Source organism: Plectropomus leopardus, chromosome 6, assembly GCF_008729295.1.
Source record: "Plectropomus leopardus isolate mb chromosome 6, YSFRI_Pleo_2.0, whole genome shotgun sequence".
Lineage (NCBI taxonomy): Eukaryota > Metazoa > Chordata > Actinopteri > Perciformes > Serranidae > Plectropomus > Plectropomus leopardus.
This window is the reverse complement of record NC_056468.1, coordinates 12,388,320-12,412,265: the sequence shown is the minus strand read 5'-3', so window position 1 is coordinate 12,412,265 and position 23,946 is coordinate 12,388,320. Positions and strand designations below refer to the sequence as shown.

Below are 23,946 nucleotides of genomic sequence, written 5' to 3'. Positions count from 1 at the left end.
TGGAATAGCTTATTTGCTTTAATCCAACCACAGCTCAGACATGCAATTTTCCAGAGGATTACGTGTTTTCAAAGAATACAGTTATTTATTAACCAAGAAGCATCTGGAATGTGTTGTAGTTGTTGGATTATGAGTTGATGTTAACTTGAGGGATTACATTTGTCTGAGCGAGGTGAATCTGTGAATGGTACAGTAGTGTTCTGTTGAGTAAACTGGATGTGTGGTCTCCTCTTCCAGGTCGGGAGATGTGTGAAGGAGTGTGACGGACGGCCATGGGACTGGAAAGACGGTGGCTTCAGGCTGTCACCACTGCTGTAGCCATCTGTCTGCTAAGTAAGTATGCTAATGAAAATATGGATCCATCGCATACACTTACAATACATTTCCATAATTAATTTCTCCTTGTTGAGTTTTTCTCAGAAGTGTAGAGGTATTTCTTAGTACTGAGTTCTCTTCATTAGGGCTGTGTAATACTACTCTAAACTACTCTTTTTTAAAAACAAACTAGTAACAACCAGATCACTCATAAAATGCATTTAAAAGTCAAAGAAATTACTCAAAATTGACTAAGTCATCCAAAGAGGCTGTAACTGTCATCTTTGAGCTGAGCATTGCGTAAAGTATTGTGTGACACAGACAACAAACAAATTGTCATATATCATATTCTGCCAACTAAACAGTAAAAGAAACAAACATAACTGTGTAACACTGACATAGAAAATTCATTCAACTTGTGTAAATAGGACTTACACATGTACATCACAGATGAGCTGCTTTGTTGGCTGACATTTACATGATCATGATGGTTGTACTGCTTTGCAGTATGTCAGTGTTTGTCTTTGAGGGCTTATTTGGAGTCATCATCTTATGTATCATTATCACAATATTTATGAAAGCACTGTCAAATTTAACTTAAACGTATACTTTGCTGTAGACTGCTTTACTTGTGGGTTGAGCTGCACCTAACAGTTACTTCCATTGCTAAGTCAATTATTTTCTTAATTAATCAGTCAGTTGTTTGGTCTAGAAAAACAGAAAATGGTGAAAAACGTCAATCAGTGTCTCCAAAAACCCAAGATGACTTTCTCAGTGGAGATAAGTAACAAGAAAAAAATCTCACATTTAAGAATTTAAGAAGCTGAAATCAGAGAATTTGTATGTATATATATATATATATATATATATATACATATATATATATATATATATATATAAGCAAATTAGTAAGCTATTAATTTAATAGTTGAAAACTAATTGATTATCATCGTTGCACTTCTCCTTTTGGGTGATGAGTGAGAAGTGGATCTAGATTTAATTTAGTTAAATAACTGGTTGAATTTGTCCATATTTAACTTTGTTTAAAAGCAACCGAAAACCATTCATATTTTGCCCACAAAGCAGGATGGTGCACTAGCTGCATGACGTGATATTGAGTGAAACCTCTCAAATGATATAACATGCTTTCCCCAGTCACATATGCAAACAACCGGGCTTTTCCATAAGACTCTCTGATTTGGCTTTTTTGTGAGTAAGATGATTAATTGTTTTCTTCCATTTGTCTCTGCCATATGTTTGCGTCCCTTTACCAAAAGTTTGTTGTTTATCAACTTCAGCAAGACCCCACAGTCTGTCCCTTGTTATGATAAAGCATGGCAAAGCAGTTGGCATATGTTGCCGTTTAGCTGCCTACATGCAGTTTCGGTGACACCATGATGGATCTGGCACAGCTCCCATTTCCTCACATGGGAGAAAGTAATGAGGAGGGGTTACAGCACAGACATGAGTGGACGAGAGGGAATGGGGCCAAAATCCAACTTAAATAATATCTCTGGGTGTGGATTTAGATCAATCTGGGATTTATGCTACCCCCATCTCTGGGCACGCTTCTCTGAGTGCGTGCATGTGTTTGTGAGGGGGGGGTGGTGGTGGGATTGATTGTGCTGGTCCGCAGACCATGTGTGGACCCCAGGGGGTGGTGGGAGGTCGGCTGGAGAGAGCACAGAGGGTCCTGCTGCCCTGCATCAGAGTATCACCACACATACCCCCCCCCCCCCTCTGAGATTAAAGTAATCGCCAGGCCAGATGAGTAGCAGAGCAAATACTGGCACCCAGTTGCGCACACACCCACGTGAGCACATGGCAGCAAGGGAGAGGAGAGACCGCTCCAGGTGTCACTAATGGGATTGCTGTGTGTTTGCAGGCTTTGCAGCTATATGATCTTGTCACCAAATGGCACATAATTGTTTTACATGTCCTCTGAAAGCCCAAGTTTTATCAGGAAACACTCCAGGGATGTCGTAGTCACTGACTTATCTTGTCCTGCTGTCTCCCAAGATACTCCGGCCAATGTTTTATGAACTGTTGTCAGCATAGCAAATAATTTTCACATGAATGAATGACCAAAAAATTCCAGAGAGGTTAATCCGGCCTCTCTGGCAGCCATAACTCTCTTTAAAAGGCCCATATTTCTCAAGTTCTCATCGAACTTGATTTATGTGTTCAATCACATGTTTACTGTTTATTGCCCTCTGTGCTATTAGCAAATGTCCCCAGCGAGTCTCAAGCTTTATCTCGGTGATATGTTGTTGCTTTTACAGGTGTGCCTCAAGGCGCGGCATCGTTGGTTCGTGCAAGAGAGGGTGGCTCTGCAGAGCTGAGCTGCAATCTCACTCCTACATCCAAAGAAGCCACCACCCCAAACCTCTTTCCTCTGCATGTGGTGGAGTGGGTGCGCCTCGGTTACAACGTTCCCATCCTCATCAAATTTGGGGTGTATGCTCCTCGTGTTCATCCAAACTATAAGGGTAAGAGTGCTCCTTTCAGAAAACACACACATGAGAAACACATGTATCTGTGGCAACATGTCTTACTTGATTTGAAGTCCATTGAAATAGAGACTGAATCTCATTTCCAGTAATATGACTGCACATGGGCCATAGGATGGTGCTGAGAAAATGTTTCTCAGTAGGACAAAGAAGAGGTGACTCTGGAGCATAGCAGTTTCTCTCTGAAAGGGTTCATTAAACTGACCACCAGTTGGCAGATTTCTCCAATTATGGTTCAGTGGATTTTAGTGAGGAGAATGGAGGTGTACATGTGGCAACATTTCTCTTTTACCTCTTTGAGTAGCGTGCATCTGTCCTGTGTGGGCAAAGGTAGGCATAACTTGGTAACACTGGTATTTACGAAAGACTAGAGGAGGGGAAGTTTGGATGAAACAAAATCCTGAATAGGTAATCCATCCAAACCACAATCCCTGTAATTACTGCTGTTGTTCAGTCTGTGTTTCTAGACTGCAGTTGCAGTTGCAGGGAGAAGGGGAAGGGCAAGAATGGATGTGTTTTAATGGAGGCAGTTAAAGGGGGGTGGGGTAGCTGAGCAAGAAGAAGGGGGGTACCAGTAACGCGGTGCATGGGGGGATTAGGAGTGTAGGTGGGGGCTTGGTGGTCTGATGACAGTGTTTTATTAGTATGCTGAGGGGTGACCCAGTAAGGGGAGATTGTTGTGCTGGAAGAAGGATGGATGAAGCATTGGGAATAATGGGAGTTTTCTTGCTGGAGCCCTATAATCCTGTCATTGTCTACCAAAGGACAAAAGACAAAGAGGGGTATCACAACCTCCCCTTGCTTTGCCAAAGCCAACAGGACTACTGGGACACCCAAAATCCCATACTGTCCCAACTAGGTCACTGAAACATACAGGGGACATGGCTTAAAAGCCCCTCCGCATTTGTCGTATTAGAACTTATTTTAACAGGAACTCCCACAGAGAATGAAAGCCTTTAGATCAGAATCATGTCTGCAGCATCGTGACAACTCAGAAACCGCATTTAAGGTCTACATGGGCTGAACCACAAACAGGCTGCCTCTGCCGGGCAATTGGGCTACATGTGCTAGGCATGTTAGGCCGTTAACCATTTCATTGTTTCGAGGCAGTCATCTGATGCGCAAGCAGCCGTAATGAAGTAAACAACATTGCAGAGATGTAGCTCAGAGTAGAAGACTGTGTGGGATGTCCTAATATTTTTTGCCACATATATCCCTTGTGTGTTCTTGTGTGCACTTGTCTGGTGTGGGTTTTACCCCTGTCTGCCTCAGATCCTCATATCTCCCCTCCCACTGGAGGCAGATGGCAGCATGTGAAGCGTGTCAGCGCTGTGGGTCTAATGTATTCTACCCTCAAATTAAAATGTTGGGGGATTTCAGATTTAACTGCAAGACAGTCATGTAGGCAACCATTTCCTGATCTTTGTCTTGGCTTGTCTGGAATCAGGAACAAGAAGGATGAGGCCTGTACTGTTGTTAAGAGCTGGGTGGATTTACAGCATAATGGCTGCTTCCAATAAAGCTAAGTAAAGTGTCAGACATCAGTATGTATTACTAAATCTAAGTGCTTTCCTGTCCTTCCTTTGGTAGACTCATTGCATTTCAAATTCGGCACATTTGAGTGGGCTAAATTAAAACATAAAAAGCATTCCCAAAGGCTGTCTGTCCTTGGTCTGCTGCTTTGTCTCAAGCTCACTGATGCTATTGGCCATTTTTAGAAACTGAGATGAAAGAATCAAAGCAAGCGATATCATGGATGACTATTTCAGTCGTCCATTAAACCAACATTTTTTGATACAATATCAGGTGTATTTGAGATTGCACTCTGTATTTGAGGAGTGTCACGGCTGCTGAGTGGCGTTCCTTTGTCGACCCCGTTAGACACCACCCTCTCTAGGTCTCCGAGAGCTTCTCATGTCTGGGACTCCGGGAAGGTATTAGTAGTAACCCTCATGTCGCTTCCTCTCTGTTTCACACCCAGCATGCCCTGCAGGGCTGAACATTAGTCAACTCACAACAAAGAGGAAACAGCCGGCCAAACTATGACTGACACTCTATTATAGTCTGTTTGAGCTGTATTTGTTGAGACAATATGTTGAAGTCTTGCGGTGTCAGGATGGTTTACTGTTACAGGGCTAGATCAAATGTCTCCTGTGTGCTGAAGTAAATCAGTAGAGACCATGAGCAGAGGAGTCCGACCTGAGGTTAGAACGACAATGGGCAAACCCCCACTTCTCAGCAGGCCTCCACCATGCTCTCAGTGTGACCTCTGAACACTGGAGAACTTAAGGCCTGCATTTGTCACACACAAGCACAAGTCACGTACACACGCACTTAAATGTACAGATGCACGCGCACAATCCCTGAACTCTATAACCTTTGAAGAACTAAGCTTTTGCAAACACACATCTATTTGCAGAAAATAGCCCAGCTGAAAGGTGAAACTGATCATTGATGGAACTGACCTTTTTCCATCACCAACCAGTTTTTCTGCTATAACCAGACCAGGACAATGTGTGGCAAACAATGACACAATAAAAGAAGAATAGATGGCTGCAACTTAGGAATTTTCCCCGGCTTGGAGCAGCAGGTCATTACAAACGTACTGTTAACTCATGCATTAGGTGTGTCACTGGTCAGATTCATTTAAAGAGCATGAGACCAGAGTCAGTGCTGGACTTTCATATCAGTGCTGTCCAAGTTTCTTCTGTCATATATCTAATGCTGTAAGTTTGGTTTCATTTTTTTTAATCAATATTGCCTACAATATTACCGTAAAGCTGGATGTTCACTGATGATGGAGATTAAGCATTTTTCTGATGGTCACTCCAATAGTAAATAAAGCAAAATTTAGACAACTATTAATTAACATCAGTGTTTTTTCATCCTGACCAGAAAAAAAGCTCAATATCTGAACTGAAAAGTTCAGACACCTCTCGTAATCTCATTGAACCGAATTCCATATTTTAAAAAGCTTTGCTCCGCGATCATGCCCGAGGCTAATGGCCCGTGGTTATTTGAGTGGCCACTGCAGTAAAATTTGGCACGTGAGCAGTGTGCTAACTGGTGCAGGGGTTAAAAGAGCTGGACAGAGCGAGAGGGACAGAGTTAACTGTAATCTATCTCACGACAAAGAGCTATTCATAAGAGGGTTAAACTGATTAGGGAGACAGGAGGATTGAAGAGGGAAATTTGGGGGAGCGGGAGGGGTGAGCTGTCAGAGGCAGGGGGCTGGTCCCAGACTTATGATTGTATTCAAATCAAAACACATCCCACAATGCACCTCCGCTCGCCTCTCTTATGCACATACGGATGGACAAAGAAAAGCAGTGCTGATGCTTCTCCAAACAGAATAATCTGTCTTCCTCCATAGTGACCCCGACGATCGTATCGCATGTAATTCACTATACCCCATGTATTACTGTCAGTGGGAACCCCCTCAACACAAAAATCACATGTTGATGTAATTCCTTTAGAGCAATAAAAAAAAATTCCTCAAGCTTTAGTTGCCACCAAACTGAGAAAATATAATATATGTGTCAGAAAAGTCTTGTAAATTCTAAATGTAACTAGAACTATGAGGGTAAAATGTATGTGATGTAAAGTGTCCTGAGCTTGGTTGCATTGCAATGGTTTCACTTGCAGAAAAAGCCTCATCAATCATGTGTTCAGCAAAAAAAAAAAAAAAGAGAAGAAAGGATAGGAGATCAGAAACTGAGAGACAAGGCCAGCTCCTGGCCAGCGGCACGGCTCTGAAAGCTGAATTATTCCAAACCTGCCACCCACTGGGCAAAAACCTGACTCTCGCTGATATGAAGAGGGTGCGTCTTACAGGTTCACACAGCACCGTTGGATTAGTGTTTCCATTTTCTACCCTTGGCTGCACCCCAGCTCGACCTGTTGGAAAAAGGGCCCATTTTAAGGTAGACTGGAGCTGTCATGTGATAGCTGCTGGAGGAAAAAACAGTGAGGTGGAGGAGGAGGAGGAGGAGGAGGAGGAGGAGGAGGAGGGTGGACACAAGAAAGGAGTAGCAGCTATTGTTTCAGCTATTCTCCCCATCTACCACAGAGTCTAATAATGTTTGTCTCTTGAGGAGGACTCGTGGACATTGTGCTGGTGTAGGACCAGGGGGAGTGATGAATGTGTCTGCTGGGGAGTTACGGAGCACGGAGGTCAGGAAGGTCAACCTCTCATAGGCTGTCAGTGGATTATCGATGCAGACATAATTCGAGTAACCTCTCCGTCACCTCTCACTCAATTCCTGTTGGATTGAAAAACAGGGTGGGTTTAATATGGCTGATCATTTTTCATCTCTGGTGTTGTTGTTATTGCGGCGTATTTGCATTGTTTCTGTGCATCAGAGAGAAGAAAACAGCCTTTTTGTGAACATCCTCAGGCCAGAGCACCTGCCAAGTGCCATTTAAGATTTCAGTTCAACTCCTAAGATGCAACGTTCAAATTTAAATAAAGCAACATTTGTCACACAGCGTCAGCCTTTTGTCCGTCCACAGGCTGAAAGAAACATGTTTTCCCCTCACTTGTAATTTTTCAAATCTCTGACAGTAGAAACCCCCCCACCCCACCCCACGTGATCCGCTCTCCCTTGCCCGTGTATGGCCCTGCCGTGTTTCTACAGCAACTGAATTCAAATCTAAACCTACAGCCCGGGCTTTTCTTGGTCTCATCACTATGGTAACCCGAGAGAATGAGGAGTGGGGGGCTGCCGTCTCTTTGTAGTGATGGACAAGTGGGAGGCTACGGGAAAGGGTTAAGTGTTCGACAGCGAAACCAGAATTCTCCTGTGGAGACCCAGGGGGCAGGGCACTCTCCAGATTTTGAAAATCAACATGTATACCCACCCACGTGCTTCTGAACCCACAAGATCAGTGCACATGGTCAGTCGGAGGGATTTCCATAGGCTGCTTTTGAGTCATATTACAAAACATAACAAGAGGTGCTATTAGCCGCAGTGATCTTAAAGTATCCCATAATAAACACCCACATGAGGATTAGGTGTATGTTAAAGAGGGTTTGTGTGATTTTGCACGTGAAAGTGTTTTTCCTCTTAGCCTGCAGTGTGGCAGTTAATTCCACGTCCGACTGAAAAGGGTTGCATATTAGGGAACAGGCAGCAGAGGGAGGATCCCTCACAGAGAGATAAGAGGAAAAGCCTGAAGTTATCCCCACACCTGTTATCATCTGCCTGCACATTTCCTCTCATTGCCCTGCCCAGTTGTTTGAAAGATGCTGACTGAAATGAGAGGCATTCATTTTATGGTTCCTCTAAGTGAACACCGCCCATCAAACGCTGGTCTGTCTTTTAGGAGGTCAGTCAAACATTAAACCTAACTATTAAGCACAGCAACAGCCCCAGTCAGGAATGCAGGGTTAATTGTTAGCCATTGTTGTCTGCCTTTACTCTCAGTATGTGTTTCACCCTGTCTTAAGGCCATGTATAGAGCTGAATGAATTTCATAGCTTTTGGGCTCTGCTCCAGACACTGCTGTCTGGAGGGAAAGCGGTGTGAATGGTGAGGATATTGTGTTTCTTGTCATATTGTTGCTTCAGGGTCGCAGGGCATTCAAAAGGTTGTCTGCTCTTATATACAGTATGCCATCTCAGGAGAATCTGAAGATAGTTTTTTCCTATTTTTTAGTTCATTACTTTGCACAGAGGATTGAATGTGACAAACGTTGCCATTATCACCGCAGCAACCTGCATGCAAAGCATGCAGAGATGCCGGAAACTTCTCCGCATTCCCCTGTTTACTTTCAAATGGCTTTGGCCAGAGCCTGGTATGAACAACGTGTGTGTTTCCCCCCTGCACGCATCCTCCTGTCGTTTAAAGCCCTGAGATTGAAGGGGGGAAAAAAGAGTTCATTGAGAGGCAGAATAAAAGGAAGGGGGGCAGATGGGGAAGGGTAACTTCAGTACCCTGAAAACCAGGCTGCAGTCACCAGGCAACCAGCAGATCAAGTTTCAAAGCCTGACAAGGAGTTGTAAGAAGAACAGAGTTGGAGAAGGGAGTGAGGTGTGGGTGTGTGAGTGATAGGGAGATGTGTGTGTGCTTATTGCATGGATCCATCTGTGTGTTTCAGGATGTTCACACTAGGGCTGGGCGATAAGGAGAAAATCAGTATCACGGTGTTTTTTGCCAAAAATCTCGGTATTGATATTGCAACAATGTTTTTAGGTTTGCTGTACTTTTGCAAAGTATTTGCACAATGATATTTTTTATAAATAGTCATCAGTAATGTGGTTATAATAACTAAGTTTGTTAAATGTATTGCTGCAACTAACAATCACTGTCCATTAATCTGCGGATTATTTTTGATAACTTGTTGGTAAAAAAAAAAAAAGTTTTGTTTTGTCCACAGCCCAAAGATATTAATTTTACTGTGTGAAGAGGAAAGAAAACTGAAAATGTTCACATTTTAGAAGCTTTCTTAAAAAAATACCCAAACTGATTGATTGGGGCTTTGAAACTTGATCTGCTCTCAATTAATAAATTAATTGATTAGTTGTTGGTAAAAATGTCCAAAGCTCAAGATGACATCCTCAAATGTCTTGTTTTGTCCACGACCCAAAGGTATTCATTTCACTGTCTTAGGGGAGGAGAGAAAACTGAAAATTTAAGAGGCTGAGAATTTAATTGAATTGGGTTTTTTTTGGCTTCAAAAAAATCTCAAACCGATTGATTGATCATCAGATTAGTTGCATAATAATTTAATAGTTGACAACTAATTGATTAATTGATGTAACCATAGTAAAGGCAAACAATGGATCAAAATCCCTAAGTGCATAAAGTTACATCACTTTACTGTAACGCAGCCATTTAAAACCAGGAAAAGACAATACTTACACAATATTACGATATTCAAAAATTAAGACGATATTTAGTCTCATATCAAAATATAAATATAATATTGATAAACTGCCCAGCCCAAATTCACACACAATTTCAGAGTGCATCTGCTGTGCTCCAAGTTGTTTATCTCTGTCTCTCACTGATAAACAAAAACGCTGAAAACTACAAACATGAAAAGAAAGCAGATTTTTCTATTTTAGTGATGTAATAAAGACGCCTTCAAGTATTCCCGGCATCCTAACTCTCCACTCCACCACCATCCAAACCCTAAATGACAGGACCGGAGCTTAATCTGTAATCTTGCATATCATTACAGTTTTGAATGATTCATGTGTTTGCACTTACGACCACTGATTTCTCAGTGTCTGAGCAGCATATGTTGTCTGCCACTTCTGCTGTTTTTAAATGTTAATTATACGATTGGTTATTTGCTACAAACATTAGTGTTGATGTTCACACTGCGTGTGGATTTGCCTGATAGCATAAAGTGCATGACTTTGACTGTTGCCTTTGTGACACTGGATGCCTGTGTCCTCTGCATGGTAAGCCCTCTTCCTGCATGTGCTGACTCTGCCTGTCTGGCTGTGTGTGTCTGTGTGTGTGTGTGTGTGTGTGTGTGTGCTGACCCTCACTCTCTCTCTCTGTCTCTCACCCCTTCCTCTTTGCCCTCACCCCTCCTCCCACAGGCCGTGTTTCTCTGACCCGTGGTGCCTCTCTGCTGGTCGAGCGACTGACCCTGGAGGATGAGGGCTGGTTCGAGTGCCGCATCCTGCTCCTGGACAGGGAAAAAGATGACTTTCGAAACGGCACGTGGACCTTCCTCTCCATCACAGGTGCAGCACTGCAGGGTTTTTTGGGACTCGGGAGCAGAGTCTTTCGCTGCTCATCACTGGCACTGTCCTTGTTTAGAGCAGCCACAGTGTGGAGCCTGGCTGAGTCTCTGAGGCCCTGGCAGGCCAAAGTGTTACGGCAGCGTATAAGGGCGTTCTCTGTGACGTTCTGTGCACGTAGTGATCACATCGTGTCTCTGTCCAGTCTGCTTTGAGCTGATGTCAACGTTAGAGTTAGTCTTAAGTATATCAGGAGCAGAACAGTGTTTGTATGGTTTGTGTGGGATAAAGACTAATGTTAAATGCTTAAATCAATGTCTTTAACCGGACTACCTCCCACTGTGTCTCTCTCTTACACACACACACACACACACACACACACACACACACATTAGTTATGCCGCACTGGAGTTTTAAATTCCATTGAGAGAGTGAAGTGGGGATTTGATATGATTGTGCTGCAGTGAATGAAGGGCCTACATGTGCTGCATCAGGTTGCAGATGAACACTACACACCTTTGTACACAATAGTATTACATCAGTGCATGTACTGAGTATCATCTGAACACGTTACCTAAGAATATGTTAGGAGATCCCAAAACCAACTTGACACAGAGCGTTGCACAGAGAGAGCTGATGGCATGTTTAATCCAAATCCGTTTCCAATTCAATAAGTGCATGTATTTTTATCATGGATGGTCCCACTGGGGAAAAAAAACATGATTGTGGCATTGACCATATTTTTTCCTCAATAACACAAAATATAAATGCATAACAAAACATAAAACTCTGTCCGTCCTAAAAGTTTTTGTGGGGTTTGCTGAGATCTGGTGGTATCTAGGGCTAAAATGATGCCTTTAGAAACTCCAGTAACTTTAATAAAATAAAACTCAGACCAGACTTTATTTGTATAGCACTTTTCATACAATGAAACTATAACACAACAGGGTCTTTTGGGAAATATGTCAGTACAGTGGAGTACAAAACCCATACATCTCATTTTGAAGAGTTTAAATGGGCACGTTACATCCAAGTTTACTCACAAATTGCCCGTCTCCACACAGAGGACATAAAAGTATATACTATGTCTGTGGATCATCTTGATTCCAGATAAACCAGATTTCTAAAGCATCAGACCAAGAACTACAGGTGGCACCTCTGAGCCACTACAAATCACACCAAAATGATTAAAGCTTTCCTTTTAAAACATTTATTGAGAAGTTGTCAACCTCGAAGACACCATGGTTTAGTGCGCTGATTGTCTCTTATGTCCCATTTGAATATGTAAATAGGAATAAATATTTAATTTGTACTGACTTTGTTCTAGCTCCACCTGTGTTTATCAAGACACCACCAACTTTCGTGGAGGTTCTGCTCGGAGACTCACTGACTCTCAGCTGTGGAGCCCACGGCAACCCTCGACCAACTGTTGTCTGGCATAAAGATGAGAGCCGCATTGAGAAACATGAAAAAATAAAAGTAAGGTGGATTAACAGATGGCATTTGCAGTATTTTAATTAAATACTTTATAATTAGCATTTTCTGTAGGAGTTGTAGCTTTGATGTTCCTTTGAAGAAAACTGCTTTGTTGTCCTCTCAATGACAGCCTCATGATCTTCCTCCGACTTTTCCCCTTCTCTTTGATCCCCTCACTCTTTACCTTCGCCTTCTTTTAGGTACTCAATGGCACCTTGTCTTTGGCCTCAGTCACAAGAAATATTTCAGGAGTGTACAAATGTCACGTGTCCAACTCAGAGGGGAACCTGACCCACTCTACGCAGCTGCAGGTCAAAGGTCAGTGCTGAATTGTCAATCATTAGGGAAAAACAGAATCCCTGCTTATCTCATGTTCAGTATATGTTGGGGTGTCCAGGTGAACAAGACACAGAATTTGTGTTTTTGAAAGAACATCTACTACATATGTTTTTCTGGGACAAAAGGTCTATATAGGACAAATCTTCTTCTGATCTCGATTCTCCTCAAAAGCCCTGTGATGTTATCTGTGCTACCATCACAACTGGCTGACAGTCATAGCTACAGAGTCTATACTGCCACCTACAGCCCATCCCCTGTTCTAGCATTAATTCAAGGCTGGCCAATATTCACCACTGAGCTCTGTAATCCAGATCATGACTGACAGCATCACTATATGAGCACATTATTAACATTAGACTGCTGTGTTTTCTTCCAACTTGTAAAAAAGGACCTCCAATCATCATCATCTCCCCAGAGGACACCACTCTCAACATGTCCCAGGATGCAGTTCTGCAGTGTCAGGCTGACGCCTACCCTTCTAACCTCACCTACGAGTGGCTGAAACAAGGACAGAATGTTTACCATATTGAGTGAGTACACCTGTTTTAAAAGAGCCATGTATTCATGAACCCAAGATAAATAATATGCTCTTTTCCTGGTGAATGTAAACGTAGGTAATACGATATAATCAATTACATTATCCTAATCGACTTTAGTAGAAGTACTAGGAAGAATATTTAAAGGATGCCTGCTGCTAATACAATCAGCTCTAATTAGATTATTTATAAGACTATTGTATTGTGTGGTCATGAGCACGCTATAAACCTAAAGGCAAAGGAGATTACTCCTCAGATTATTCTGATATTTGATCACTTGTGTAATGGCACCTTGGTTTGTCTCTTTTGTTTTCAGGTCTCTAAAGTCCAGAGTAAAGGTTTTGGTGGATGGGACTCTTCTTATTCCAAATCTCATCCCAGAGGATGCTGGAAACTACACCTGTATCCCAACAAATGGGTTACTCACCCCGCCCTCAGCCTCTGCACGCCTGAAAGTGAAACGTAAGAGTTTAGTCTGCTATGAGAGCCAGCGTCTGTGTGCTTCCAAACACCCATTCAATTTTTATAACCCTAAAGCCCAGTTTAGACCAAAGATTTGCTATGAGACAAACCCGTTTTAGAACGTTACAGAGAAAAGTTGCAGTGTGCGAACTGGTTGGTTCCAGCTCTACTTTGGCTGGCTGAAAGTGTCACCTGTGACTCAGTTGTCAAGTCACCAGCGGCTGGTTTTAGAACGCAAGGCATGTCACTTGTTCCAACAGCAAATCACTTAGTTACGGAGTCGGCTGGCAAAGGCAAACTGTCCGCAGATAGCCTGTTTGCGTGCCGAGGTGTTCTGTCTGGCCCCGCCAAGCCCGTCTTTTACATCTCTGCGGCTGTTGATATGTATGTCATCCTCCGTCTTCACGCTCTGTTGGTGTTGAACATTGGGTTGATGCTGCTGCTCGCTGTATATGCTCACGTTAGACACACATGCTCATTGACTGAATAATTTGCAGTGGTTATGTAAATTATTGTGGCATATTTATTATGAATGTGGGATCATTGAGGTCATATGTTTGTGTTTTTGCCGTTTCTTCACAACTAGAGATAACACTGCGACAAGAATCTCAATATCCACATTCATATTTTAAAAAGCTAAAGATTTTATTCAGCTACATGTTAAGCCTGAAAAGACCTAAGTTAGAAAAGATTTAAAGAAAGCTATGGCCATGGAGACCAACACCATCTTGTCCAGTCACATTGGTGTAAACTGGCAGGTTTTCAGAATGCGGCAGACTCGCACCATGCAAGTAGTCGAAAGTTTTAACTCATCTTGTTGCTAATCTTTGGTCTGAACTGGACTCAACAGTGGTCAGGGTGGCTGGGAGCTTCAGCCTTTCTCTGAATACTGTGGGCAAGAACCTCTCTAATTACTTTTTGTGATTAACTCTTCTTCCTCTATCTCAGACCCTGCACGTGTGGTGAGAATGTCCCGGGAAACGTACTTACCTGCGGGCATGGAGGGGGTCATTACCTGCCCTGTTCAGGCTGATCCCCCTGTGCTGTATGTCAATTGGACCAAAGATGGGAATGATTTGAATCTTGACAACGTAAGCTATGCAGCACAGAAACACAAAGTGTCACAAATTGCACAAATGCCTCGTGAATCAATGTGGATAATTTTTTCCTCCTTTGACTTGTCCAGTACCCAGGTTGGATGGTGAACTCCGAGGGCTCCGTTTTTATAGCAACAGCCAATGACAATGCTGTAGGGATGTACACGTGTACGGCCTATAACAGTTATGGCACCATGGGAAAGTCTGAACCCACTAAGGTCATACTGCAGGTAAAGCTGCTCATACAGACAAAAAGCTTTCCTATGAGTGTACACAGTTATACATGGGACAAAGTTAAAAGGCTCTCCCTCCTCCAGGACCCTCCATCATTCCGAGTGCCTCCTCGGCCCGAGTATCTCCAGGAGGTGGGCAGGGAGTTGATCATCCCCTGCGAAGCCATTGGCGACCCCGCTCCAAACATAACCTGGAGCAAGGTAAAGGAGATTTTCCACTTTGATTGATGCAACACTGCACACACACGTCCTATTAATCCCTTTATTTTGTAACCTGTTGTTGTCCTCCCTCCCAGATTGGCCCTACTCCTCGCTCTCAGTACACTGTGTTGGCAAATGGCTCCCTGCTGCTGCAGCCGCTCAGTAAAGATCACCAGGGGGGCTGGGAGTGTTTGGCCACTAATCGCGTAGCCACAGTCAGTGCAGGCACCGTGGTCATGGTGCTGGGTGAGTGGGAAGACCTGATTTCTACAAACTAACATATCAATAGGTGACACCTAACATGAATATATTCACGCATACAGCAGAGTAGAGCAGAGTCGAGTAGAGTTCATACTCATAGAAGTGTTTCTCTGTTCCTCAGGCACCAGTCCTCATGCCGTGTCCTCAGTATCTGTCATCACAGAGATGAACCAGGCAAACGTGTCCTGGGTGCCTGGTTTTGATGGTGGATACACCCAGAAGTTTACTGTATGGTCAGTAACATACAGTCACACTGCATGATGCAGCACTTGGCAAGTGGCAAGTGCTGCATGCATAACAAGTGTTATGCTCTGTCATTATTTTGACTATTTTTTTTTTCTTCCAGGGTCAAGCAGGCATCCAGAGGGAAACATGAATGGGCGTCTTTACCTGTGCCGACATCCAAAACCTACCTGCTGGTGACCGGGCTGCTTGCGGGCACCGGCTACCAGTTCAGCGTCCTACCTCAGAATAAACTCGGCTCTGGACCTTTCAGTGAAATTGTTTCTGTGCGAACACAAGGTATGTGCAAGAAAATGTATGTTCTGTTTGGAGTTTCCTTCACTTTTTTTAATGTTGTTTTGCTGTAAGTATGTATCAGTTTGAGTTTATTCTGGGTCTTTTATCAGCTGTGCCAACAGAAGCACCTACAGTCGTCACTACTCTCCCAGTCCTGGATCCTCCCATATTCCTGACAGCCAACCAGACTGACCAAGGTGTTTTCCTTCAGTGGTTGCCTCCTGAAGCTCCATCCTCTCCACTGACAGGATATGTGCTGCAGGCCCGCAGGGATCAGGGTCAGTGGGTCATCCTCGACAGCAACATCAGTGCCAATCAGAGTGAACTTCTTGTACAAGGACTGTTAAGGGTAATGATCATGTTTTGTTCCTTTCTTAGCACCTGTGTTTTCCAAAGACCAATCACTATGGCCACCGGGTTTTCTGCTTTCGCAGCCTGGTTGCTCGTAGATCAGTTGTGCAGAGAATTGTGGGGATGTACCAGTTGTAAAATTCTGGGCCGATACCGAAACAGATATTTCAAATAACAATTTGGCTTATAGCCGATACCAGTGGGGGGTTTTGTAGTTGTTTATGTAGCTTTTGCTGTTAATTATTACCTCTTTTGTGCTAGGGAAAGAAAGAAATCTTCATCATTAAAAATGAAAGTAACACAAGTCATTTAGAGTCATTCCTTCATTACACCTTTGAATAACCACCAAATCAATCATAAAAAATATATATAAAACAACACAACATGAATATAACTTGTCTTTTTTAAAAGCTTTAAAAGCCTTTTTACTGTATATTATTTTATATCGCAATTCCCTTTTTAATACCGACTTTATTTTGCAGTGAAAACATCAACAAATTTCTCATTCAAACATCTGTATTGATTTAAGATTACATTTGAACACATCATAACTTCATAATTTACCTCCGCCCAATACTAATTTTTGCTTGAACAGATCGAAATGTAACTCGGCGCAACTTACGTTAGCTGTTAGTTTCAGCCAGTGGCTGCTAAAATCTAACTTCAGGTAGCTCTTCTCCTGTGGATTCTGACACAGATTTGTTGTTAACACCAGAGCATTATCAGAGAAACAATGGGATGTGACCACTGAGACATTCATACTGACTTTTCTGTGTCATTTTGATCTGAAGGGATTCAGGGAAAGATCTCTGTTTATTCCAAAACCATTTTCTATTGTCCCCGGACAATAAATCAGTGAATCCCTAAAACATTATGATACATCAAACTGGTGTGATTTATAATGAACTTTCGTCACAAGCATACTCATATTCAATCAAACATTTGATCCGTCTTACTTTCAGGACTCCAGTTACGATCTGAGGCTGATGTCTCGCAGTAACAAAATACTCAGTGAACCCAGCGAGTCTGTCAATGTTTCCACGATAGGTAAGTGGCTATGTATTGATTACCATTAGTGTTACATTCATGTTAAATCAAGGTTACGGTATATGTGTATGACTCGATATTTACAAAATTAGCAATGGAATTTGGAGCCACCTTTATTGACTCTGGGTCTGACTACAGGGATGGAGATTTACCCCCTGCGCCCAAGCCTCTTGGAGTTCATCCCTGAGCCCCTGCTGGCTGGTGTGTTAGGAGGAGTGTGCTTTCTGTTCGTGGCCATCATCCTCTCGCTGGTGACCGCGTGCTACATGAGTCAAAGGAGACAGCGTAGGCGCAGAAAGAGAAGACAAGGTAAAACGTTGCATTTAAAAAACAATTCTCCCAAAAATGTCAGTATTGTCAACTCTGTTGGTGTGCAGAAAGTGTAATTGTTGAAGTTTATGTAAGTACACTAGACAATTTCAAAGGTGCTTTTTGACTCTTTTCATCCTCTCTTCACTTTTTCTTAGATCTCCCATCTGTCCTCCACAAGAGCTCATCTCCAGAGTAAGTGTCCTTACCAGTGCAGCTGTTTATTTGCATTAAACATTTTTGTTCCTGCATATAAATTTTAACAGTCCATTTTATGTATGAATTACTTATTTCTGGCTCAATTTTTGTAATGCCTGAAGGTTTTCTAAATGAATGTATCATTATTATAGCCAGTGGCAGACTGATAGCAGAGACTGAAGAAAGTTTGCTTTGAATGTTTAGCAAAATTTCTTCATACTCCATTAGTCTGTGAACCTCATAACTTTAGCAAATGGTGTATTTATATTATCTGATGACATTTTGACTAGAAACCAACAATGAGACTGCTGAAACACATCATTGCAATATAATCTTTGACATAGAATGTGTGTGTAGAAAGTTACAAATTGCACCTTTATTTATTTATTTATTGTTGTTGTTTCTCTTTCTCAGAGCTCGCTCACCTCCTCGCAGCCCAGACAGCGTCCTAAAGCTAAAGCTGTGTCCCCCACTTCCCTTCTTCCCCAACTCCTCCTCCTCACAGTCCGATCGCTCGTCCTTTGATAAAGGCAGCCGTGGAGAGTACCAAGACCAGAGGAAACAGCTCCTGTCCAACTCGTCTCCTCCACCACATTACACGCTCTTTGAGAGTCACCTGGGCTCTCAGGCTCCCTCGCCAACTGCTCTGGAGTCCATCTCAAGAGGCCCCGATGGACGCTTCATTGTCCAACCACTGCTGGAGAATTCCAGTCCCTCCAATAAGAAAAACTTGAGGAAAGAGGTCCTGCAAAGTAATGGTGGTGCAAGCGGCTTGGGGAGCAACAGGACATCATTCAGGGACTCTCCAAAGTCAAGTATCTTGAGCTCGGAGAAAGACGAGAGGAAGGATTCTCCTCTCACTGTGGACGTCCCAGAGCTGAACAGACCTCCCTCCTCCCCTGGAAGAGTACGAGCCATGGCCAGGAACTTCTCCCGACACGGCTGCTTTTATTCTGACGACGAACAAGGCTCAGAGGCTTTATTGGAAAGAGCCAGCTTCTATTCAGACAACAGTGAGAAAAAACCCAGTGACTCTCTAAGGAGGTACCGCATGCCGGGCCACACTGAAGATCTGTTACCGAGTTTAGGGAGGAGAACAAAGCTGCTGGATAGAGACAGAGACAGACCACCCAATTCTGGCTACCAGCCTATGGAGAGTCAGCTGACTAACAACAGCACCGTGGTCTCACAACTTGACAGTGAGCTGGAGAGGGATAGTATTAACAAGTGTGTCCAGCTGGCAAAGGAGAGGGAAGAAATGGAGAGGGAGCTGGAGAGCTACACAGCCGATCAAAGAAGTCGAGGTCGTGGGAGAGACGAGCAACATTCAGATAAGACAAAAAGCCCTCAAAGGGACTCACCCAGGACAGAGGAAGAGCCTGTATGGAAGCCACAAGATGTCACCATCAGACAGAAACACGGGCCATCAGGTCAGACGAGTCGGGTGTCTGACTATAGGAGGGCGTGCTATTTTGGGAACACCAGCAGTCCCATGGACCGGCTCCCTGCGACTCGCATACAGTGGGACATTAGCCCTGTGACATCGGTCACTAGCCTCATTCCTGTACAGAGCCGCCGGGAGACCACACCGCCCAGGTCACAGCATCTGCGCACATGTAGAGAAACCACGGAGGACTCTCTTGCTATTAATTCATCCCGCTCCCCGGTCACCCAGAACACCTCCCTCCCTTTACTCTCCCCTGACGTCACCTCAGAAAGCCCCCCTGTGCTGCGTCTGGAGACACCAGACAGAGCCAGGTCATTGAGTCCTCAGAGTGAGCCAGATAGGTGCAGGAGGTCTGAACAGGGCTTAAGGGAAAAGACACAGGACGGAGGTGTTGCTTCAAGGTCCAGACATTCATATGCTTATGCAGGCACTCGGCACTGGGATTCAGCTACCAGAGGTCCTTCAGGTGACAGTGAGAGGCCTGAAAGTTCAGCCTCTACACCACATAATCAGGCTGCAAAACTCCACACAGCCACAAGGGATCCTAGTCCATCTAGTTATTCTACCATGCCCTACGAACATCATGACGTAGGGGCAAAGGCCAAAGAAAAAGCCACTCAGGCCCAGGATGACCGACGGAGTTCGGGGTTTTACTCCGAGTTTGAGAGAGAGGGTGTGCGAACGCGCTCCAGGAGAAGTGACAAATGTCTCTTCTCTGACAGTCCAAGCCCTATTTCAACACTGACACTTGTAGAAGAGGTTGAGAGTGACCAGTCCCAATTTTCTGTCCCTGGTATGTCGGGGTCCTTCAAAGCCAAGCCTGCAGCTCCCCAAATGTCCCCACTGCAGACAAGTGCAATTCTTGAATACCTGAGTCTTCCAGGTTTCATTGAAATGAGCGTGGACGAGCCTGTGGAAGACGCTGCAGTCACCGACACTGCTGGACAAGCTTCAGAATTAAAGCCAGAAAATTCCCCAGGGACTAAGCCGGATGTAGTTCCTCGAAACTGGGAGGTTCATGTTCAGGAAAACCAGGAAACACACTCGGACCAGCATTCTGCAGGTGCTGCAGAGGCCAGCTTTTATGCTGGTAAAAAACAAGGCCATAAACGCTCCCACCATGTGGAATCTAGAGATTCTTCTCATAGAGTAAGATTTCCAGATGAGACGAAACCACCATCGCCCGGGCCAGAAAAAACTAGCAAGCAGCTCTATAATGAAAAAACACAAATCCGAGTTGGCAACAAAAGCACAGACAGACCTGAATCCAGACTGGGCTCCAGGTCGGCTCACATGTTGTTTAGTGCAGCTAAAGGCATGGCAGATATCGTGTCAAAACACTCCCAGAGTTCTGTAGACAGTAGTGAGTCTTTATCAGAGCAATCCCAAAGACAAGCTTCTCAGGGCAGCAGGACTAATAACATTGCATCACGAATATGTCAAGCCCCTGTGCCATTTCTAAAGAAGTCCTTAAGCATTGGCCCTTGTAGGACGCTTTCAGGTATGGGACAGCCTCGTCCTTTCCTAAAGAAATCCATCAGTTTAGGCTCGCAGAGGTGGGAGCACTTTGAGAGTCCGAGGACATATATTTCTGAGAAATGTTACTGGGACGAGTTCCCAAACCCAGATGTCAGGGTGAAGTCCTACAGTTTAGGTCGTAGTCCGTCTTCTCTTCCCAGGCCAGGCCCCTCCTGGAGGGAGTATGCCCCGTTCAGACGCCCCAGTATGGGGAGCTTAGAGAGGCCTCACCACGCACAGAGATCTTTAGCTAGTCCTTCCTACCTCACCCACTCCATGTACCCACCCAGACAAACCTCAATGTCCCCGATGCTGGAACCCTCCGATCCCCGACGACAAGCCACTGTTTTCCCAGAGTCCTCTAGGTGGTCTCCTTCTTATGAAGTCACTGTGAGGTCTGCCCCCCATAAATATGTCCCCATACCCTCCTCTATCCCTGTGCCCCAGTACCAACACTGGCCAGGAACCAGAGGGGAAAACATGAGACCAATGGACCCCACCAGGGGCCCTCCGAGGTCCTACCTGCCCCGCGGCATCAGCTGGCCCTCACCTTACTACGCCCCCTTCCCGCCCAGAGAGGCAGAGAGTTATAGACAGCCAGACAGGATGATGAGGAGGGGAGCGGAGACAGATTTTCGGGAGGCTAGAGAGGCCAGGGAGGGAGGGAGGACCAGTTATGCCAGTCAAAGCAGTGGTCGAGGGAGCGCTGGTCTCTTCCGACAGTCCCTGTCCATCACTCCCACACTGCTCAGCTCCCCAGAAACCACGGAGGAAAGCGAGTGGCACCGAGCTGAGACGGAGCTGCCTGAGCGGAGAGCGAAAAGGTGAAACACCCCCACAGCCGGACAGTAACAACACTGGAGTGTCTTCTCGGCAGAGGGATTTATTTATGTTGCCAAAATAACATTCATTTTGTTTTTGTTCCTTGTTTGTGATAACTGTTATCTGACCGTTTGTTTTGTGTATCTCATTAGAAGGAACACATCCGTAGATGAGAGTTATGAGTGGGACTCTGCTGATGCGTGTGTGGACTCGGAGGTCCTGGAGGCCATGAGGTTCGATCAGTCACAAAAGGGTTATCGGAGAGGCAGGGGGGAGCTCAGACATGATCAAACTAGCGGCCTCCAGGACCAGCGACAGAAAGGTGATCATTTTTTCACATTCTTAGTTTGCGTGTGATGTTTTTGAATGTTGCATGTATCATTGTGAGTGTAACGCTTGATGTGATGGTGCCGCATGTGTTCACCCTCGTGCTGTGATTATTGTCCCATGACGTGCCCATCCATGCATTTCCTGTCCCTGATGCCCTCCCCAGGCCCGTCTCCCCCAGTCAGCCCGCCAGTTTCCATCCCACCGCGCTGCCAGTACAGCCGCTCCCTAAGCGAGGCGCGTTTCAACGCTCTCCGCCAAGAGTACCAAGAGTACAGGCAGGCTCAGGAATCCATCTGTTCCCGTGAGCCCTGCCTCACCCCTGGCCATGATTCAGACTCTGACTCCGGCTCAGCGCTGCTCTAGCAGCTTAACTCGGTCCGTGATTCTGCCTGCCCTCTCACCTCTTCCCTCTTCTTTTCCACCTCTCACTGCTTGCCTGCCTGCACCCTTTTCTCACCTGCTACTGTATCATCCATGTGCAGTGAATTTTTGCATGCCCAAACCTACGCTGCTCAATTTATAATTAAAACGTTTGACCTCATCTCTAATGTTGTGCTGCTCTCTGTCTTTGTCCAGGTATATCCAAGACAGAAACCAAAAAGCAGTTTTAATGAACAGACGACAGCACTGTGGTCCTGGACACTGTTACACCTCACTGGAGCTCTCTCATGTGAAAGAACTCATTGTTTAAAGTTTTCATCCTCTGTTACAGCTGACTGAAGTAGTGCGATTTAAAGAGACAGCGCCATATGCTGTATGCCATCAAATGTGACAAGCTACGACTCCTCGGTTATCAGATGACAGATTTTTTTTCCTTGTACTTGTTCCATTGTGCTTTGCATAATGAAGCGGAGAAGGGATTATTTATTTTTCTAAGAAGCTCGTGCAACTGTATTTTGGGATTTTTTTTAAAACCTTGACAATCAGGCATACAGGGCCCCTTTGAGAAATGAAATGCTCACCCTCGACTACGTTTACAGTTGATAGCTGAAAAGGATCTGCTTTATAAAAGCAGCAGCATGTTGGTATATGTTGGTAAGGTTGTATTTCAAGGTTATGTCTATTGCATCAAAGACCTCCCTTTAATAATAAAGGGATGCTAATGACAATAATGTTGGGCTGCATCCAACATAACATTTGTAAATGGGAATGTGTGTTTCCGTAATGTTGCCTGTGTTACCAATCAAACAGTGCTCGAAGCATTTTTATCTCCCTTTAAATTTGACGAAAGTACTTAAATAATAGTACTATAAGATCACATGATTAGGCAACTCTAATTTTTGTGCTTTGGCACAAAATCTCAGAGAAGTTCACAGTGTATAACTTTGTTACTCCAAACAATAATTTACTGTATTTAAAAGAAGACTTTGTTTGGTATTTGGTTTTCCTGCTGGTTCCCTGAACTCAATTTCTGTTTTATGCATATTATCTTTCACAATAACGTTCTCCCGTTTAGAGTTTATAAACCACATCACTTCCAATAGCCTCCCAGTATTTGTTCAAGATGTATAAATGTTTATATGTACCTTAATGTGAATGAACCCTGCTGTATTTTATATTCCACTTCATCATTTCATCAGATGAGAAAATGCTACTTTACTCCACCTGGAACGGTCAAACGGGCGGATGGCAGATAAAACTTGATAAGAAACACAGGGAAAAAGATTTTTGCCTTATTTTTGTTAAAGTCACAAGCACGCACTCGATTGACCACAAAAGGTTTGAGCTGATTAAAGTCAAAACTGATCAGAGGATTTAAAAATTATTGAGAAGTTGTGACTTTTTTTACACAAGTTTTGCTCACATGATGAGTATTTCTGTATATTTATTAAGGTGAGCTACGATATGCAACAATGTTTACAGTTCACATCACTGATGTGAAGATAACACTGTGAATAAACCATCGACTTCTGATTCTGTATTTGAATTGCTGTGAAGTCCGTAATGAATTTGTGCCCATTAGCCTACTTTTTTTGTTTTGTTTTGTTTCGACTTAAAAAAGACAAAGGCTGTTTTTATTATGTGACCTGACAACAGATTTAAAGAATAACTTTGTAGCTGAGATTCAAGATTTGTACTTTATTTACTTAAATAACCCGGATGAAGTCTTCATATGGAGTGAGTCATGCATTTCTGATGATGGTTTTTGAAGTTTTGTACAAACTGGAAATTTTTATATCTGACCACCTGGTTGTTTTTGTCATTTTTATATGTTTGCAATGAATAAATTGTTTTATTCTCAATGCACCACAGAGAATGTGTTGATCTTTTTTTGT

The 23,946-nt window shown here is 43.9% G+C and overlaps 1 protein-coding gene across 1 annotated transcript; it reads left to right on the top strand.

Annotated features, from left to right (window-relative positions):
• The first annotated feature begins 1,954 nt into the window (after nucleotides 1-1,954).
• Nucleotides 1,955-22,330, top strand: igsf9b (immunoglobulin superfamily, member 9b). The gene is made up of 20 exons (XM_042487790.1): nucleotides 1,955-1,982; nucleotides 2,598-2,804; nucleotides 10,381-10,527; nucleotides 11,852-12,003; nucleotides 12,201-12,318; nucleotides 12,728-12,869; nucleotides 13,192-13,337; nucleotides 14,286-14,428; nucleotides 14,524-14,664; nucleotides 14,752-14,868; nucleotides 14,964-15,114; nucleotides 15,251-15,362; nucleotides 15,476-15,651; nucleotides 15,759-15,997; nucleotides 16,962-17,046; nucleotides 17,185-17,355; nucleotides 17,514-17,550; nucleotides 17,968-21,662; nucleotides 21,834-22,045; nucleotides 22,247-22,330. The coding sequence occupies exons 1-18, from the start codon at nucleotides 1,955-1,957 to the stop codon at nucleotides 21,344-21,346; spliced, it is 5,691 nt and encodes a 1,896-aa protein (XP_042343724.1). The 3' UTR covers nucleotides 21,347-21,662; nucleotides 21,834-22,045; nucleotides 22,247-22,330.
• The last annotated feature ends 1,616 nt before the right edge of the window (nucleotides 22,331-23,946 follow it).

Bases quoted from the DNA above. Each gene is read 5' to 3' on its own strand.
- igsf9b (XM_042487790.1), top strand. From the start codon at position 1,955: ATGTGTGGACCCCAGGGGGTGGTGGGAG. The intron at 10,528-11,851 runs GTGCAGCACTGC...ACTTTGTTCTAG, and splicing joins GACCTTCCTCTCCATCACAG to CTCCACCTGTGTTTATCAAG. The intron at 17,047-17,184 runs GTAAGTGGCTAT...GTCTGACTACAG, and splicing joins TGTCAATGTTTCCACGATAG to GGATGGAGATTTACCCCCTG.